The sequence below is a fragment of the Bos indicus x Bos taurus genome, chromosome 8, assembly GCF_003369695.1.
Source record: "Bos indicus x Bos taurus breed Angus x Brahman F1 hybrid chromosome 8, Bos_hybrid_MaternalHap_v2.0, whole genome shotgun sequence".
Taxonomy (NCBI): domain Eukaryota; kingdom Metazoa; phylum Chordata; class Mammalia; order Artiodactyla; family Bovidae; genus Bos; species Bos indicus x Bos taurus.
In genome coordinates, this window is record NC_040083.1 from 112834659 (window position 1) to 112854162 (window position 19504).

The 19504-nt window shown below is 41.4% G+C and overlaps 1 protein-coding gene across 5 annotated transcripts in view; it reads left to right on the forward strand.

The window, feature by feature from the left end:
- Positions 1-18773, forward strand: part of SH3YL1 (SH3 and SYLF domain containing 1) — a 61513-nt gene extending 42740 nt beyond the window's left edge. For all 5 annotated transcript variants that reach the window (XM_027550748.1, XM_027550749.1, XM_027550750.1 and 2 more), the window contains 2 exons: positions 10423-10479; positions 17930-18773. In XM_027550748.1, coding sequence (XP_027406549.1) covers positions 10423-10479; positions 17930-18120 — 248 coding nt within the window. In that variant the 3' untranslated portion in view covers positions 18121-18773. The remainder of the gene's footprint in view (positions 1-10422; positions 10480-17929) is intronic.
- Positions 18774-19504: the final 731 nt, after the last annotated feature.

A 19504-nucleotide genomic window follows, 5' to 3' on the forward strand; every position in this document is an offset into this window, starting at 1 on the left:
AGGAATTTATTGTTTCAGGCGTGATGGCTTTCATGGCTTTTTCTATAAGAAATGGCATCTTCAGTGGTGTAATCTTCCAGACTCGCATACTGTTCTCGCTCTAGGCATTCTCTTCCACAGCATCAGCAGTTCTTTGTGTAGAGTACTGTGTGTAGTGAGCCTTTAAAAGTCCTGATGATATAGAGGTTTGAAATAGAGATGTTGTGTTTGAGGCCAGCAACACCCCTTGGTGGTCTACTCATGGAGCTGAACCTGTGGGGTTCTTGGGTGGCCAGGGGCATTGTCCAGTATCAAAAGAACTTTAAAAGGCAGTCCCTTAGTGGCACAGTGCTTCCTGATGTCAGGGACCAAAAAAAGAAACGAGTTGTCATGATCCAGGCCTTCTCTTTGCACAGCCAAAGGCTGTCAGCTTGTGTTTATCTGTTCCCCTTCTAGGCTGGGGGTTAGCAGTTCTATAGAGGAGGGCAGACCTGGTCATGAACTCCAGTGCCTGTGCTCGGAAGAGTAGAGCTTGTCTGTCCCTTCCTGCCTTAAATCCTGGTGCTCACTTCTCTTCCTTACTAATAAATGCCCTTGGTTGCAATTTTCCCAGAATAGGGTAGTTTCATCTGCATTAAAAACTTGTTCAGGTAAATATTCTTTCTTGTCAATGATTTTCTTAATGCCGTCTGGGATGTGGCTATTGCCTCTTGGTCAGCAGAAGCTGCTTCTCCTGTTATCTTGATGTTACTTAAGCCCAACTTCTTACTAAAATTATCAAAGCAAACTTGGCTGGCATTTAGTTCTCCAGTTTTGGATCCTTCACCTTCTTTCTGCTCTAAGTTGTCATATGATGACTTTGCTTTTTCTCAAATCTTATTAGAGTCTATTGCACCCGTGTAACAGCTGCATTTGCAAGATAAGATAAAAGGGATTTCACAGAAGGTGCAGCGTTTCTGCGCCTGTGGTGTAGCTGCAGCAACAACTTCATGGATTTCCTTTTCTCTCTTAGAAACGGTTCTTGCCCTGAATTTACTTCTGTCGGAGCGGCGGGCGGGTGCAGTTGCAGGCCTGTTTCTACACGTCAGGCAGTTCAGCTTTCGCTTGTAATGACTTTTCTCTGCTTCCTGGGAGCACTTCTGGGAGCACTAGTGGTACTTTTTATGGGTCCCTTGGTGTTAATCAAGGTTTATAGTGTCGTTTTAAACACAACGAAAAATACACCAGAACCATGAAAGAGAGCTTATCATAGTGATACACAATTGACTGGAGAGACAGCTCGTCACGTGGAGACGATTAAGGTCAGCATCTTTGGCAGTTACTTGCAACACTCGTCACCTCAGCACAGCAACAGGGGGGTGGCTACACAAGTATTCCAGGGTATAGTATGTGTACTCGTGTATATACAATAAGTACGTTCATTTATATGGTTATGACTAAATACTGCAGCTTCACATCTGTTTACATTTCTCTCCACTGCAAATGGAGAGTGTGAGTGTGCATGTACATCAGTTTTGATAAATTTTAGCTCCTAGTAAAAGATTTGTGTGTATCCTACAGTGGCAAATGGTGAAACAGAATAGTATCTATATAAATGCCATGCATTCATGACACACCTAGCTTTTCCTTACTTCTTTTGATATTTCTAGGCTGTGTGTTTCATCTGAGTTTTTTCAGACAAATTTTCCAGTGTTATCAGGAAAAATCCACTTGTAAGTGAACCCACACAGTACAACCCATGCTATTCAATGGTCAGCAGCATATGATAAGCTCTGGGCAAAGGACTCTAAGTGCCAAAGTGCTGCCAAGGCCATAAAGCCGGTCCTGCCCTCCCCCTCCGTGTTTTGTATCCATGTGCCCAGTTTTCATGCCCAGGTGAGAAATGAGCATGAAACCCGACTCATGGTGCTCATACTGATTCCTGGCTATGCCTTTAGCTTGTCTAAATTTACCTCATCGAGGCAGAGCCTCAGGAACTAGACCTATTTTTCTTTATAGTGTGTATGTGTATGTGTGTGTGTGTGTGCTCAGTCACTCAGTCGTGTCTGACTCTTTGCGACCCCATGGACTGTAGCCCTCCGTGCTCCCCTGTCTGTGGGGTTTCCCAGGCAAGAATACTGGAGTGGGTTGCCATTCCCTCCTCCAGGGGATCTTCCCAACCCAGGGGTCAAACCTGTGTCTCCTGCATCTCCTACGTTGACAGGCGTGTTCTTTGCCGCTGAGCCCCACCCCACGCCCTAAACACACACACAACTTGCTGTGTATCCTGTTCTCTTGGGATGCTGCTTTCTTCCTCCAAAGGGATGGTCAATTTTTATTTATGTTCTGGTGATTGATTTGCTTACACTCTTATTTTCTGTAGCAAGATGTGAGCATTGAATCTATTTTTAATTTAGATAGGAGTGATTACATAAAATCTGACCTATATGTGAATACTTCAAAATACAGAGTGTTTCTGAAATTTCCTCACTGAGGGAGTAGGTATCTGTATCAAACCTACATGAAAATCCCGCTGGTCTTCAGTATCAGTTACTTGTCAGTGTAGATTAAAAAGCTACTTACCTTATCTCAAGGAACTCCTCTCAGCCAACAATGGAACAGTCTTGGAAGGTTTGTTTCTCTTGCGTATTCTTCCTGAGCAGGTATTTTAACATCTAGCCTCATTGGTCACGGGTCCCCCTGCTGCACCAGCCTTGTTCTGTCTGTTTGCCGCAGTGACCTCTGTCTTTGGAAGCTTCCTGTCCCGCAGGGGCTGTTCTCGCTGATTTCACAGCGTGCTTGCCAGCTCAGCTGCTCGCCTGGGCACGTTTCTGCAGACGCAACTCTATTCACCATCCACTCTTCTCCTCCCTTTACTGTTTCAGCTTTAGTATTTGTTGCTGGATTCCTGTTTTTTTCACATGCCCATCATCTTTTCTCATGTAGCATATCATGCCTGGTTGCGAACACCTGGTTTTGATTCAATAAAACCAAAGTTTAAAATTTGTATCTATTCTTAACCTTTCATTTTAAATATGACTTATTCCTAAGTGCTTTATTAAAAAACAAAATCTTAATTTTTAATTTCTTATATATCCTCACATATATAATTTTATTTAAGTGTATATGTGATTCATAAATACGGTTTTTGAAAGCATTTTTTTCTTTTTCTTTTAGGAGTCCTTGCCTTTTCCCCATTTCTCCTCTGTCCTAATTACACGTCACGCTCTTCCACACTCACACCAGCACACCATGGGACAGTAGGAATGACACTTGCCTCGTGTTTCTATAGTTCCTCCGTATTTTCTCCGTGTCGTCCACACACAAGCATGTGTACAAACGTGTGGACACGCAGGCCCAGTGTTTTGTGGTCATCTCACAACAGTGCTGCTACAGTTCCGTGCTTTCCCACAGCTTGTTTGTTCGTGGGATTTATTTGGTCCTTTTGCTCAGCAACATCTCACGGAAATCCCTGAATCAACTGTGTTCTTGCAATTATTGGATACTTACTCCTCAGTTCATTTAATTCCTTGTAGTGGCTATTCAGTATTCCATCATGTAGATGGACATTTTTATTCGGCCACTCTCCTACTGATAGATATTAACTTTCAGCTTTTATTCCATGCGAAGCAGTGTCACAGTTAATTTCTTAAGCTGTCTACATAGTGGAAAAAATTTTAAGATAATTTCCAGGAACAGACATGGTAGGTGAAAGGATGTATTTGTAAATTTGTAAGAGATTTGGTAGATTGACTTTTAAAGTTTTTACTACTGCAGTCCTGTTAGCCATTACCCACGACCTACGCACCCACCATGCACACGCCTATCAGAGGAGACCTACGCTCCCACCATGCGCACGCCTATCAGAGACCTACACTCCCTACTGTGCACACTCCTATCTGACCCCTACACTCCCTACTGTGCACACGCCTATCAGACACCTACACTCCCTACTGTGTATACCCCACTCAGATACCTACAGGCCCTACTGTGTACACCCCACTCAGATACCTACAGGCCCTACTGTGTACACCCCACTCAGATACCTACAGGCCCTACTGTGTACATCCCACTCAGATACCTACAGGCCCTACTGTGTCACCCCATCAGACACCTACACTCCCTACTGGGTCACCCCATCAGGCACCTACACTCCCTACTGTGTACACTCCTATCAGACCCCTACACTCCCTGCTGTGTACACCCCAATCAAACATCTACAGGCCCTACTGTGTACACCCCATCAGACACCTACACGCCCTACTGTGTACACCCCTATCAAACATCTACACGCCATACTGTGTATACCCCTATCCGACACCTGCACTCCCTACTGTGCACACTCCTATCACACACCTACCGTCCCTACTGTGTACACCTCATCAGGCACCTACACTCCCTACTGTGCACACTCTACCGCAACACGCCTCACAGTCATCCCTCATCACTGGTAGTGTTGGAGTGTCCTGAAGTGTTTACTAGTCTGACAGTGGGTTAGATTTCCTTGTTAAGTGACTGTGTTTGTCCCTATTCGTGATTTAAACACTTTTTTCATCTTATTGCTGGTGTTTGGAATTTAGTCTCTATTTAATTGGTTAATTTTTTTCTCTTGGAATACTTGTTGCGTTTTCAACTTGTATGAGTGTTTTGTATATTAAGGGGTTTCTCATTTGGATGACAGTTTATTTCTCTAGAGGTATTGTTTGTTGATCTCAGTTTTCATGTGGTTCATAATCTATATGAAATATAAAAGTTGATATATAAACTTTCATATGTCAGCGTTTTAACATTTATGTAAAGGTATCTGTCACTTATTTCTTACAGATTTTGTACGTTGGAGTTGTTGTTACTCAGTCGCTAAGCCATGTCAGCTCTTTGCAGCCCCATGGACTGCAGCGCGCCGGGCTCTGTACCCTCCGTATCTCCTGTAGTTTGCTCAAGTTCATGTCCATTGAGTCAGTGATGCTATCTAACCATCTCATCCTCTGTCATGCCCTGCTCCTTTTGCCTCCAGTCATTCCCAGCCTCAGGGTCTTTTCCAGTGAGTCAGCCCTTCAACTTCAGCACCAGTCCTTCCAATGAGTATTCAGGGTTGACTTCCTTTAGGATTGACCGGTTTGATCTCCTTGCTGTCCAAGGACCCTCAAGGTCTTTTCCGGCACCACAGTTTGAAAGCATCAGTGTTTCAGCGTGGTTAGGGTCTTCTCTCCTGTACATTGCCTTCATAGTGTCCTAGGTTTTCTTGAAGTATTTCATTCTTGCAGTTACTAGATACTTACTCCTCAGTTAATTAAGAGCATTTTACCAGTACTCCTGTCAAGTACCAATATGCAGTTCTGGTTAAAGTAATGTTATGTACTTATATGAACTCTATGATTTTTTAATATTAATTACAGTAACATTATATATATAGACAAATAAATTTGGCATTTGTATGATAATCTTCCTATTTTACTCTTTCCATTTGTAGAGATATTATGTCTTTCCTAAGATTTCATGTTAAATTTATTTTCTTGTTAAATTTATTTCTTGTTAAATTTATTTCTAAGTACTTTGTAATTTTGTTTTGCTGTGTTGAGTGCAAGACGCTTTCCCATTTATTCAGAGTGCTTCTTTTAATAGTTGAGAAAGCCTTAATTTGCACATCTTTTGTCTTATATATGGTCACCTACCCCAAATCTCTTACTTCTCATCAGTTTTTTAAAATAGATTCTCTGATATTTGTTCCCTCTTCCCCACCTTGCCAATGCTTATTTCTGTATTTTTGTATTCATAAACTTCTTAGGCCAGAGGCCTTCACACTGATTCACCTCTGTCCTTAAGGGGTACACAGAGATGAGGAAAGCATGTGCTTACTCGCTCAGTAGTGTCCAACTCTGTGACCCCGTGGACTGTAGCCCACCAGGCTCCTCTGTCCATGGAATTCTCCTGGCAAGAATACTGGAGTGGGTTGCCATGCCCTTCTCCAGGGTATCTTCCTGACCCAGGGGTCGAACTTGGGTCTCCTGCATTGCAGACAGATTCTTTACCAACAGAGCCACCAGGGAAGCCCTAAGGGCACACAGAGATTGAGAAAGCGCTTCTGGGCACAGGTAATTTAAGATACAGTTTACAGATGGCTGGCTTCCACTCGTGTTCTTTGTTGAGAACATGATGTACATGTTGCCCTCTTTGTCTTCTATTCTTTCACAGTAGTTTTTTTCACACTTGAATAAGAAAAGCAAACTCCAGACTATCTTATTAATACTACAACATTGTCCCCAAAATGTAAGGACAGTGATACAATTTGAAATATGAAAGTTGATATTAGTGTAGTTGGTAAGTCTGATGAACAGTAAATAATTTTGTAAATTAGATGAATTACATTTTTTGTCACTTTCAACAAAGCTGAATGGAGACCTAATGGACTGTTATCTGAGTTTACAATAAGAATAGTAATTAATATTATTATTATATATTAATTATTTATAAAATCACATAGCTATCATCAAAACAAAAATTATAGTAGTAATAGTTTATTAATTAATAAGTGATATTTTATTATTGCTATTGTTTTGATGATAGATCTCTATTATGAGAATTTTTTTACCTCTATCTAAGAAGGGAAATAAAAAATTCTGTCACATTCTTACAAAATATCTTTCTTGCCCTCTCTAGTTTTTCTAAAAACCATCTTTATTAGCATTGATATCTTTAAAAAAGAACACTGAGATACAATTTTATGTTGAAGCTATGTCATTCCATAAATAATAGTTATCCTCGGCATATGACCTAAATTCAGGTATGACCTAAATAAAATCCCTTACGATATACAGTGAAAGTGACAAATAGATCAAGGAATTAGATCTGATAGACAGAGTGCCTGAAGAACTATGGACGGAGGTTTGTGACATTGTAGAGGAGGTGATGATCAAAACCATCTTCAAGAAAAACGAAGGCAAAGTGATTGTCTGAGGAGGTCTTACAAGTAGCTGAGAAAAGAAGAGAAGTAAAGGGCAAAGGAGAAAAGGAAAGATATACCCATTTGAATACAGAGTTCCAAAGAATAGTGAGGAGAGAAAAGAAAACCTTCCTCAGTGATCAAAGCAAAGAAATAGAGGAAAACAATAGAATGTGAAAGACCAGAGATCTCTTCAAGAAAATTAGAGATACCAAGGGAACATTTCATGCAAAGATGGGCTCAATAAAGGACAAATGGTATGGACCGAACAAAAGCGGAAGGTATTAAGAAGAGGTGTCAAGAATACACATAAGAACTATACAAAAAACATCTTAATGACCCAGATAACCCCAGTGGTGTGATCACTCACCTAGAACCAGACATCCTGGAGTTCAAAGTCAAGTGGGCCTTAAGAAGCATCACTATGAACAAAGCTAGTGGAGGTGATGGAATTCCAGCTGAGCTATTTCAAATCCTGAAAGATGATGCTGTGAAAGTGCTGCACTCAATATGCCAGCAAATTTGGAACACTCAGCAGTGGCCACAGGACTGGAAAAGGCCAGTTTTCATTCCAATCCCAAAGAAAGGCAATGCCAAAGAATGCTCAAACTACCGCACAATTGCACTCATCTCACACGCTAGTAAAGTAATGCTCAAAATTCTCCAAGCTAGGCTGCAGTAGTATGTGAACTGAGAACTTCCAGATGCTCAAGCTGGATTTATAAAAGGCAGAGGAACCAGAGATCAAATTGCCAACATCCGTTGGGTCACAGGAAAAGCAAGAGAGTTCCAGGAAAATGTCTACTGCTTCATTGACTGTGCTAAAGCCTTTGACTGTGTGGATCACAACAAACTTTGGAAAATCCTTCAAGAGATGGGAATACCAGACCGCCTTACCTGTCTCCTGAAAAATCCATATGCAAGTCAAGAAGCAATAGTTAACAACCAGACTTGGAACAACGGACTGGTTCCAAATGGGATAGGAGTATGTCAGGGCTGTATATTGTCACCCTATTTATTTAACCTATGGACAGAGTACATCATGTGAAATGCCAGACTGGAGGAAGCACAAACTGGAATCATGATTTCCAGGAGAAATATCAATATCAACCTCAGATATGCAGACGACACCAACCATAGGGCAGAAATCAAAGAGGAACTAAAGAGCCTCTCGATGAAAGTGAAAGAGGAGAGTGAAAAAGCTGGATTAGAACTCAGTATTCAGAAAACTAAGATCATGACATCCAGTCGCATCACATCGTGGCAAATGGATGGGGAAACAATGGAAACAGTGAGGGACTCCAGAATCCCTGCAGATGGTGACTGCAGCCCTGACACTAAAAGACGCTTGCTCCTTGGAAGAAAAGCTGTGAGCAACCTAGATAGTGTACTAAAAAGCAGAGACATTACTTTGCCAACAAAGGTTCATATAGTCAAAGCTAGGTTTTTTCCCAGTAGTCTTGTATGGATGTGATAGTTGGACCATACAAAAAGCTGAGCACCAAAGAATTGATACTTTTGAACTGTGGTGTTGGAGAAGACTCTTGAGAGTCCCTTGGACTGCCAGGAGATCAAACCAGTTGACCCTAAAGGAAATCAGTCCTGAATATTCATTGGAAAGACTGGTGCTGAAGCTGAAACTCCAGTACTTTGGCCACCTGATGCGAAGAACTGACTCATTAGAAATGACCCTGATGCTGTAAAAGATTGAAGAAGGCAGGAGGAGAAGGGGAGGACAAGGATGAGATGATTGGATAGTATCACTGTTTTGATGCACATGAGTTTGAGTAAGCCTGCTGCTGCTGCTGCTGCTAAGTCACTTCAGTCGTGTCTGACTCTGTGACCCCATAGACGGCAGCCCACCAGGCTCCCCCATCCCTGGGACTCTCCAGGCAAGAATACTGAAGTGGGTTGCCATTTCCTTCTCCAATGCGTGAAGCTGCTGCAATCCACGGGGTCACAAAGAATCGGTCACGACTGAGCAACTTAAGTGAACTGAATGGTGTATATGAACCAATTTTTAAAAGTCTAGTCCACCTGTTGAAATACATTTCAAGTAACACTTTAATGTTTAGTAAATTAATGAATTTATAATATTTTTAAAGTTTTGATCAATGTGTGCTTATAATGATCATGATAACTCGATCTATAAGAAATTATTAAATAGATGATTGTGTTATGTAAAATAAAATTTTTAAAATAAAATTTATGTATAAATTCTTGTTGTAGAAATTTGCATAAGTTCAGTTCAGTTCAGTCGCTCAGTCGTTTCTAACTCTTTGCGACCCCATAGACTGCAGCACACCAGGCCTCCCTGTCCATCACCAACTACCCGAGTTTACTCAAACTCATGTCCATTGAGTCGGTGATGCCATCCAGCCATCTCATCCTCTGTTGTCCCCTTCTCCTCACACCTTCAATCTTTCCCTGGATCAGGGTCTTTTCAAATGAGTCAGCTCTTTGCATCAGGTGGCCAAAGTATTGGAGTTTCAGCTTCAGCATCAGTCCTTCAAATGAATATTCAGGACTGATTTCCTTTAGGATGGACTGGTTGGATCTCCTTGCAGTCCAAGGGACTCTCAAGAGTCTTCTCCAACACCACAGTTAAAAGTACAATATAATACACTGGTCAAAAATCTTTGGAACAAATGAAATGAAAATATGATTTAAAGATTAAAAATAATAAATAAAGATTAAAAATGAACAGTATATAATTTCTGACTATTAAAAACATCTTGTTGATTTTCTTTATGAATGGTGATGGGTTCAGATCACTATCATATTTAGATCCTTGTATCCAAAAAGGGAGTGATATGAATTTTAAGTAATTGACATTAAAATATGCTAAAAATACATCCTTCATCTTACATTTAACAATTTTAGGTATCAGTTTAAAAATATACATATAAATACTTCTTTAAAAACTAGATGTTAAACAAGCAAGACTGTCTGAAAACCACTGGCTTGGTGATTGCAAATTTTATTATTCTGGTAGTTTTGGAAGAAGATGTATGTGTTCTCTGTGAGTGTGTGATCGCGATGCCGTGAGTTGTAGTTTCTGCGCACGTGGTCATAGGTATTAGACATTCACTGTCTGCCTTGCATTTGGTCTGTTTTCTGTGTATATTCAGATATTCCTTTTGATTGAAAGAGGATAAAATAATTATATTTCGATCAATTTGAGTGATTTAAAATATCTGCTTATCAAGAACAGTATTTGGCATTCTTGGGTATCTTATATGTGCGTGAAGTCACTCAGTCGTGTCGGACTCTTTGCGACCCCATGGACTGTAGACTACCAGGGTCCTCTGTTCATGGGGATTTTCCAGACAAGAATACTGGAGTGGGTTGCTATTTCCTTCACCAGGGGATCTTCCCAACCCAGGGATCAAACCTGGGTCTCCAGCGTTGTGGGCAGACGCTTTACCATCTGAGCCACCAGAGAAGCCCTGGTTATCTTATATACTATATACTAATAAATTTTCTAAATGTTCCTCTCTTATGTATCTATTTACTTTTTGCAGGTAGCAGAAACGAATATAATCTGTATCCTGAACTTTCCAGCTATCGTGAGAGAGTTGGTAAGTAAAAATATTTCTGTTTTAAAAAGATTTGTAACCATCTTATAATCACAAACCTCCTAACTAATCTGGCAGGTTGTGAAAATATCAGTACCTCTTATTTCATTTATAGGATATTCACGTTACTTTGAGAAGCACTTCATTTAAAACATACTCTGCACAATTGGACTGATCAAACTTGATGAGGTCAGCAGATAGACTGGACCCACTTGGGAAAGGGCCATTGGGCCCTGAGGGGTTAGGGGCCTTGACTACAGCGGAGTAGAAGTGGCGTTGGCAGTGTGACTCTGGGGATTAGCGTTTCTTTTCTCAGATCCCTCTAAAGTCTGCACTTGTAGTCTAAGTGCCTGATAAATATTAGAAATATCTCTTAAAAAGCAATGAGGGAAGATAAGAAACAAAACCCTACGTGGGATCTGGGGACAGAGGCTCAGACTTCACACCCGTACTTTTATTCTCTGGCTGTGTGTTCCACACACTTTACTTCCCATGATTGGTCGGTTGGTTGGGTTTTGCTTTTATATTTGAGGGTAGCACAAGCTAAGTGTTTCAAACAGTAGGTAATAAGTTAATATTAATATTAATTTATTTTAGTACTTTCTCAAAATATAAGGGATTTTAAAAAAGAAAATGCAAGGAAAGATTTAAAGTCTATTTTAAAAATAAAGCTTACTTTACATTGCTGTGTGAAACCAGTTAAACTCTTACTAAGGACTTCCTTATGCGAGTCTATCAGCCTTGCAGAGAAAAGTCCCAGCCCTGTGACTCCTTGGTCCTGAGGCTTGAGTTGAAAACCCGTCTGAGCAGGACTCCTGGCTGCCTGGGCTGGCTCTCCTGGGCCTGCCCACGCTGCGTGGGCACAGCGATGGTTCTCCAGGTGGTGTGTGCTTTTGCTTCGAACCTTTGGAAGCTCCTGCTACCAAGTCTTCTGGCCTCACGGTAAAACAGGGGATGGGCATCCATAGCCCTGTTTACTGAGGTTTTCATACCTGGCGGTCCGAACCTCCTTGGTCAGCATCCATCACCGCCCCCTGTCCACCCTCTGACTGGCAGGGGCCCTCTGGGCCTGGTGCACAGCTCTCTGCCATGGGGCTGTCCTGAGCTGTGTGTGCCTGAGGACTAGGCCCACTCGATGCCAGTAATGCCCCCTCCCTGAGTGTGACAACCACGGATGCCCTTCATCTTTTGACTTTGCTGTTTGAGAATTGCGGGTCTCATGACCTCTCCTGGTGGCCCCATCCAGCTCACTCACACTCCTGTAGAGAGATCGCGGTCACCAAGGGTTGTGGATACCACCCGTATCCTGGGGCATGTGGGTGCCAGGATCGAGTCAGCTGCCCAGCTCATCACGGCGCCACATCTAGTGCGTCTTGGAGGAGACCTTCCAGGGTCTGAGATTGTTCCGAGTCATGTCTGGGGCCAGATGTGTCGATGTCATATGGGTCACATTATGCAGGCTCCACTGAGAAGTGGCATCCTGTGGACGCAGACTTGCTAATTATGAGCTCAGAGCAGCTGCCAGTCACCAAAGCTGACTGTAATCTGTTTCCTGTTAAGTGTGGCCCTGATTTGGGAGAGAAAAATAACTTCTATTTGAATAAACTTGAATATTTGGATACAAAATAGTCAATTGCTTCAAAGATCCTCCAGATTGTTTTGAAGTGTAGGAATGTAGGTCTTGAAGGCGCGTGTCCTCAGCAGGGAAGGCGCCTGTGTGTGGACACTGGCTGTTTGGGTGGCCCTGTGGGCCTTACTTCCCTGCGCTCCAGGGACCCTCTTGGCTGGCCTCTTCTAATGGATTACGTTGTGGACATTAAACTTCTCCTATGGAAGCCGTCCCTACTATTTACAGTAAAGCGGAACTGTAAGTCATTTTGAGCTCGTTGAAGAGAAAGCCAGCAGGGGGACCTGGCACCAAGTGCACATGGACTGGTCCCTGCTGGGGGCGCCTGCTCTCACCCAGGCCAGCTCTGTCCTTTGTTTCCCGTGGATGAACTTTCCCAACAAGCCCTCAACTCAAGACCCTTCTGCACCCTCCTAAAATAGAGGGATTGCCTGACTGGTGAGTGGGTGAGGAATTGGCACACCTCTGTCTGCCTGTCCTGCCCACACCCTTCACCAGCTCTGCCAGCAGCAGCCCCTCCCTCTCTGCTTCACCTCTGTGCAGAGTGGATGCCAGGAGGGACGCAGAGCGCCAGCCTCCTCCCACCCAGCAGTGCCGCCTTGTCCTCTGTTGGCTCAGAACCCCTGCTTGGCCCTGAGACCCGTTTTTCCTGTTACTGTTTTATCTTCATCTTATTTGGAAACTGCAATTCAGAGGCAGTTAGACAACCTCCAGCGGGGGGAGGGGCAAAGATTGAATCTGGTCTGCAATCCCTTCTGTCTTTTCTTAAGGTCATAATATCTTTCTTCCTCTAATTATTCGTTATAAAATATATTTCTAAAACTGCTAAGAACAAATTCAGGGATCATCAGCAACAGATATTCCTATTATTTGTACAGTCTGGATAACTCAGTGACTCAGGAAGATAGTTTGCCTAACTAAACTACAGGGAGGGAACACAGCCCCACCCATCAGCCAGAAATTGGATTAAAGATTTACTGAGCTTGGCCTCCCCGAGCATAGCAAGACCCAGTTTTCCCCACAGCCAGTCCCTCCCATCAGGACACTTCCACAAGTCTCTTAGAGGGCAGACAGACTGAAAACCAACAGTCACAGAAAACTACCCAAACTGAGCACATGGACCACAGCCTGGTCTAACTCATTGAAACTGTGAGCCATGCTATGTGGGGCCACCCAAGAGGGACAGGTCATGGTGGAGAGCTCTGACAAAATGTGGTCCACTGGAGAAGGGAATGGCAAACACTTCAATATTCTTGCCTTGAGAACCCCATGAACAGTATGAAAAGACAAAAAGATAGGACACTGAAAGATGAACTCCCCAGGTCAGTAGGTGCCCAATATGCTGCTGGAGAAGAGTGGAGAACTAGCTCCAGAAGGAATGAGGAGGCTGAGCCAAAGTGAAGACAGTGCCCTGTTGTGGGTGTGGCTGGTGGTGAAAGTAAAGTCCGATGCTGTGAAAACAGTAGTGCACAGGAACCTGGAACGCTAGGTCCATGAATCAGGGTGAATTGGAAGCAAACAGATGACAAGAGTGAACATGGACGTTCCAGGAATCAGTGAACTGAAATGGGCTGGAATGGGCGAGTTTAACTCAGATGACCACTATATCTACTACTGTGGGCAGGAATCCCTTAGAAGAAATGGAGTAGCCACCATAGTCAACAAAAGAGTCTGAAATGCAGTACTTGGGGGCATCTCAAAAGCAACAGAATGATCTTGGTTCATTTCCAAGGCAAAGCATTGAGTATCATAGTAATCGAAGTCTATGCCCCAGCCACTAATGCTGAAGAAGCTGAACAGTCCTATGAAGACCTATAAGACTTTCTAGAACTAACACCAAAAAAAAAAAAAAAAGTCCTTTTCTTTATAGGGGACTGGAAAGCAAAAGTAATACCTGGAGTAACAGGTAAGTTTGGTCTTAGAGTACAAAATGAAAGGCAAAGGCTAACAGAGTTTTGCCAAGAGAACACACTGGTCATAGCAAACACCCTCTTCCAACAACACAAGAGATGACTCTATACATGGACATCACCAGATGGTCAATACCAAAATCAGATTGATTATATTCTTTGCAGCCAAAAATGGAGAAGCTCTATACAGTCAGCAAAAACAAGACCAGGAGCTGACTGGGGCTCAGATCATGAACTGCTTATTGCAAAATTCAGACTTAAATTGAAGAAAGTGGGGAAAACCACTAGACCATTTGGGTATGACCTAAATCAAACCCCTTTTAATGATAAGTGGAAGTGACAAATAGATTCAAGGGATTAGATCTGATAGAGTGCCTGAAGAACTATGGATAGAGGTTCATGACATTGTACAGGAAGCGGTGATCAAAAACATTCCCAAGAAAATGAAAGGCAAATGGATGTCTGAGGAGACCTTACAAATAGCTGAGGAAAGAAGAGAAGCAAAAGGCAAAGGAGAAAAAGAAAGATATACCTATTTGAATGCAGAGTTCCAAAGAATAACAAGGAGAGATAAGAAAGCCTTCCTCAGTGATCAGTGCAAAGAAATAGAGGAAAACAATAGAATTGTAAAGACTATAGATCTCTTCAAGAAAATTAGAAATACCAAGGGAACATTTCACGCAAAGATGGGCTCAATAAAGGACAAATGGTATGGACCTAACAGAAGCAGAAGGTATTACGAAAGGTGGCAAGAATACACAGAAGTGAAGTGAAGTGAAATGGAGTTGCTCAGCTGTGTCCGACTCTTTGCGACCCCATGGACTGTAGCCTACCAGACTCCTCTGTCCATGGGATTTTCCAGGCAAGAGTACTGGAGTGGGTTTCCATTTCCTTCTCCAGGGGAACTTCCCGACCCAGGGATCGAACCTGGGTCTCCCGCATTGTAGGAAGACGCTTTACCATCTGAGCCACAAGGGAAGCCCGGAATACACAGAAGAACTATACAAAAAACAAACATCTTAATGACCCAGATAACCACGATGGTTTGATCACTCACCTAGAGCCAGACATTCTGGAATGTAAAGTCACGTGGGCCTTAGGAAGCATCACTATGAACAAAGCTAGTGGAGGTGGTGGAATTCCTGTTGAGCTATTTCAAATCCTAAAAGGTGATGCTGGTAAAGTGCTGCACTCAATATGCCAGCAAATTTGTAAAATTCAGCAGTGGCCACAGGACTGGAAAAGGTCAGTTTTCATTTCAAACCCAAAGAAAGGCAATGCCAAAGAATGTTCAGACTACCACACACTTGCAAAGTAATGCTCAAAATTCTCCAAGCGAGGCTTCAACAGTACGTGAATTGAGAACTTCCAAATGTTCTGGATTTAGAAAAGGCAGAGGAACCAGAGATCAATTTGCCAACATCTGTTAGGTAATGGGAAAAGCAAGAGAGTTCCAGGAAAATATCTACTTCTGCTTCATTGCCTACACCAAAGCCTTTGACTGTGTGGATCACAACAAACTGTGGAAAATCTTTCAAGAGATGGGAATACCAGACCACCTTACCTGCTTCCTGTGAAATCTGTATGCAGGTCAAGAAGCAACAGTTAGAACTGGACATGGAACAATGGACTGGTTCCAAACTGGGAAAGGAGTATGTCTAGGCTGTATATTGTCACCCTGCTTATTTAACTTATATGCAGAGTTCATCATGCTAAATGCTGGGCTGGATGAAGCACAAGCTGGAATCAAGATTGCAGGGGGAAAAAAAAAAAGATTGCAGGGAGAAATATCAGTAACCTCAGATATGCAGATGATACCACTCTGATGGCGGAAAGCAAAGAGGAACTGAAGAGCCTCTTGAAGTTGAAAGAGGAGAGTGAAAAAGCTGGCTTAAAACTCAACATTCAGGAACCTAAGATCATGGCATACTATAAAGCAATTATCCTTCCATTGAAAATACAATAATTTTTTAAGAAGGTAAAATGTACTGATGAATCCAAGTTCAATCTATTGAATGCAATTTAAGACTCCTATGGTTGCTGAAGACCCTGTGGCTTAATCTCAGTAGTGATTAAGATTGCCTGGATACAGGTTTACGAGATTCAAATCTCACCCCCTGGGCAGATCACTTAACATTTGCAGGTCTCGGGTTCATATTCTGGGGAGTGGGGTGAGAGCTCCCTCCCTGGAAGTGAGGAGCAAGTGTGATCATCACAGTGCCTGGCTCAAGGGCCCGCAGCCGCTCCACTTACCCACATGGAATGCCGCCTGCTATCATGGTGTTCACCATCCCGTGCATCCCGAATTGTGTAAGTAGTGCTACAGGTGTGTGCACGTACTGCAGCTAAGGTGGCTGTAGCTTCCAGAACATTCCCTCATATTCACAGGCACCCTTTTTACTTGCCTCTGTTATCCACAATGTTTGGGAGACAAGAAGGGGGAGGAGGAGTTAGTGAGGGCTTTCGTTAATTACGTGTGGTATGTTGAGACTGAGCTTTATGTATGGAAGTCGTGGATATGGTTATTGATACAATCATCTTCAGAGTGACTTTTTCTTGGACACCAGCTTGCTCTCTCTCTCCGACCGCAGTGAGGCTGTCACGAGGGCTCTCCACGCGTCCCCTCGGTGCAGCGCCAGAGCCAGTTTTCATAGAGCCCAGTGACGACCATTCGTATACGTTCACAGTCATGTGACTGCTTTGATTTTATCCAGACTGTATCAAAACTTTATTCTTTCATGACACACTTTTATTTCTTTAAAGTAATAAGTTAAAAGTAAATACAGTATAAAATATAAAAATACATAGACCTTCTCTGCTTTATAGAAAACTATACCAGCAATATCACTAATATAATTATGTTAAGTATTATTAAAGTTATTTCTTTAGGAGAATTCAAGTACATGGTACATGCTTTATTAAAAGAACTGTAGTACCATCTTGTGTGAGATACAAATTCAGTGCTTCAGTAAATGTAATTTTATTAGAGTGTTGACTATTTTCATTTCTTACTAATAGGTCAAGGTCACTTTATTTTTTATGATTATAGTATTATAGATTCAAGCAAGTAACTAGATTTAGAATTTGGTTATATACGCTTTCAGTATATCTGTACTAAGATGCGTTTAACAAGCATTTAACTGCCTAATTTGTGCACAAAATTATATGAAACATGGAAACACCAGATTCCATGTGCTGAGTACACAGTAAATATCTGGTTCTAAATCTCTTACAATTTGATACAATTTATAATGTTAATGTCTTTTGCTCATGTTACCCACTCAGTCCTCAAGGTATTTTTTCTGAATACTTGTTGAAGTTCTGGTCACACATATGTAGGCATGCTTCTTGATGTGCTAATTTGAATTTCATCTCCCTTTTGAAAGAAAGGATCAAGTATAGAAATAAAAACAGCCATAAAAGCCTAGAGGGAAGTAAGTGTCTACTGATGAAACAGCACATGCGTCTGAGCTTAATCCACGTTATCAGTGACCACAGAGCATGGTTCTTAAATTGAGTCTTGTATAAAATATCAGCTTTTACCTAATAGTGTAATTCATTGAAACTACCATGACTATTCTATTAAAATAGGGAAAACGTAATAATATTATCTTATAGACTGGACAAAATTTAAGCAGTTATAACCACAGATATTTGCCAAACACATATTTAAGTATATAATAATGTACAGCTTGACCTGTGTATTTTAGGAAATGTTATTACCAAATATTTGCTGTTTACGAAGAAAAACATAAGGTTAACCATGTGACGAAAAGTCACGCAGACCGTGTGCTCTGGGCTCTGCTGGCCTCCCACACTAGAACCTCAAGCCCCGAGTTGTTGATTTATCTCTTCCCTACACATGCTTCCTGTCTTTCTCATAAAAATGTGAATAAATATTTTTTTCTTGTTTTAGGCAATTCAAACCAACCCATAGAAGTGACAGCACTATATTCTTTTGAAGGACAACAGCCAGGAGATTTGAATTTTCAAGCTGGAGACAGAATCACAGTTATATCAAAAACAGATTCACATTTTGATTGGTGGGAAGGAAAGCTTCGAGGCCGGACTGGCATTTTTCCAGCCAACTATGTTACTATGAATTAAAGTTTATATTATTTTGTTCTTTGAGAATTACAAAAAAATTAGTTCTACACTGGAGGGAATTACTATTCAGTTAAATAATGTTTAGTATAAATGTAAAGACACCACCTCTGTTTATTCCATAAACTTTTATCCAGTATGTAAAAGATTTTGGTTATATAAATATATATATGTGTGTGTGTGTGGTTAGCTTACATATCTTTACTTTCCATTGATTTTTTATCACATATACTATTTAATAGTTAATATCACATTTTTCTTGTGTTCATTTTCAAACATACACTAAACCTTTGATTTGGCTGTGTGTATGGTGACTTGATTGTATCTTGAGAATCTAAGGATTAGGGTATGAATACCACTTCATATATTTGCAAAATGACTAGAAAAGAATAAATCAGCTTAAATAGTATATTAAGTAATACTTGGAGTTGGAGATATTGACTAGAATAGTAATCCCTAAAAATTATCTCTGTATCATCAAAAATTATATATGTATGAAACATTATAAAGAATTTCAAAGAAATTCAACTATGCATTAAAAAAGATGACATCTGTTAGCTTTACTTCTTTGGTGACGCTCATTCATATGTAGCAGTAGAATAAAGTTATGTTGATATGGTTCCTTTGTCTCTAAATAAATGTTTTTAAAATGCTAAGTTACTGTCTTGATTTTGTTTTTCATATTTTCTTTTTTTAACCAGAGGTCTGTGGTTGGTCTGGAGGTTAAAATCAACCTCCATGACTGTTTTGCTAGCTTCTTTTTTTTTTTTTTTCCAGCTTTCTTAACATGTAATTTCTTTGCAGTGATCGCTGAGGAAGGCTTTCTTATCTCTCCTTGCTATTCTTTGGAACTCTGCATTCAGATGCTTATATCTTTCCTTTTCTCCTTTGCTTTTCGCTTCTCTTCTTTTCACAGCTATTTGTAAGGCCTCCTCATACAGCCATTTTGCTTTTTTGCATTTCTTTTCCATGGGGATGGTCTTGATCCCTGTCTCCTGTACAATGTCATGACCCTCCATCCATAGTTCATCAGGCACTCTGTCTATCAGATCTAGTCCCTTAAATCTATTTCTCACTTCCACTGTATAATCATAAGGGATTTGATTTAGGTCATACCTGAATGGTCTAGTGGTTTTCCCTACTTTCTTCAATTTAAGTCTGAATTTGGCAATAAGGAGTTCATGATCTAAGCCCCAGTCAGCTCCCGGTCTTGTTTTTGCTGACTGTATAGAGCTTCTCCATATTTGGCTGCAAAGAATATAGTCAATCTGATTTTGGTGTTGACCATCTGGTGATGTCCATATGTAGAGTCTTCTCTTGTGTTGTTGGAAGAGGGTGTTTGCTATGACCAATGCGTTCTCTTGGCAGAACTCTATTAGCCTTTGCC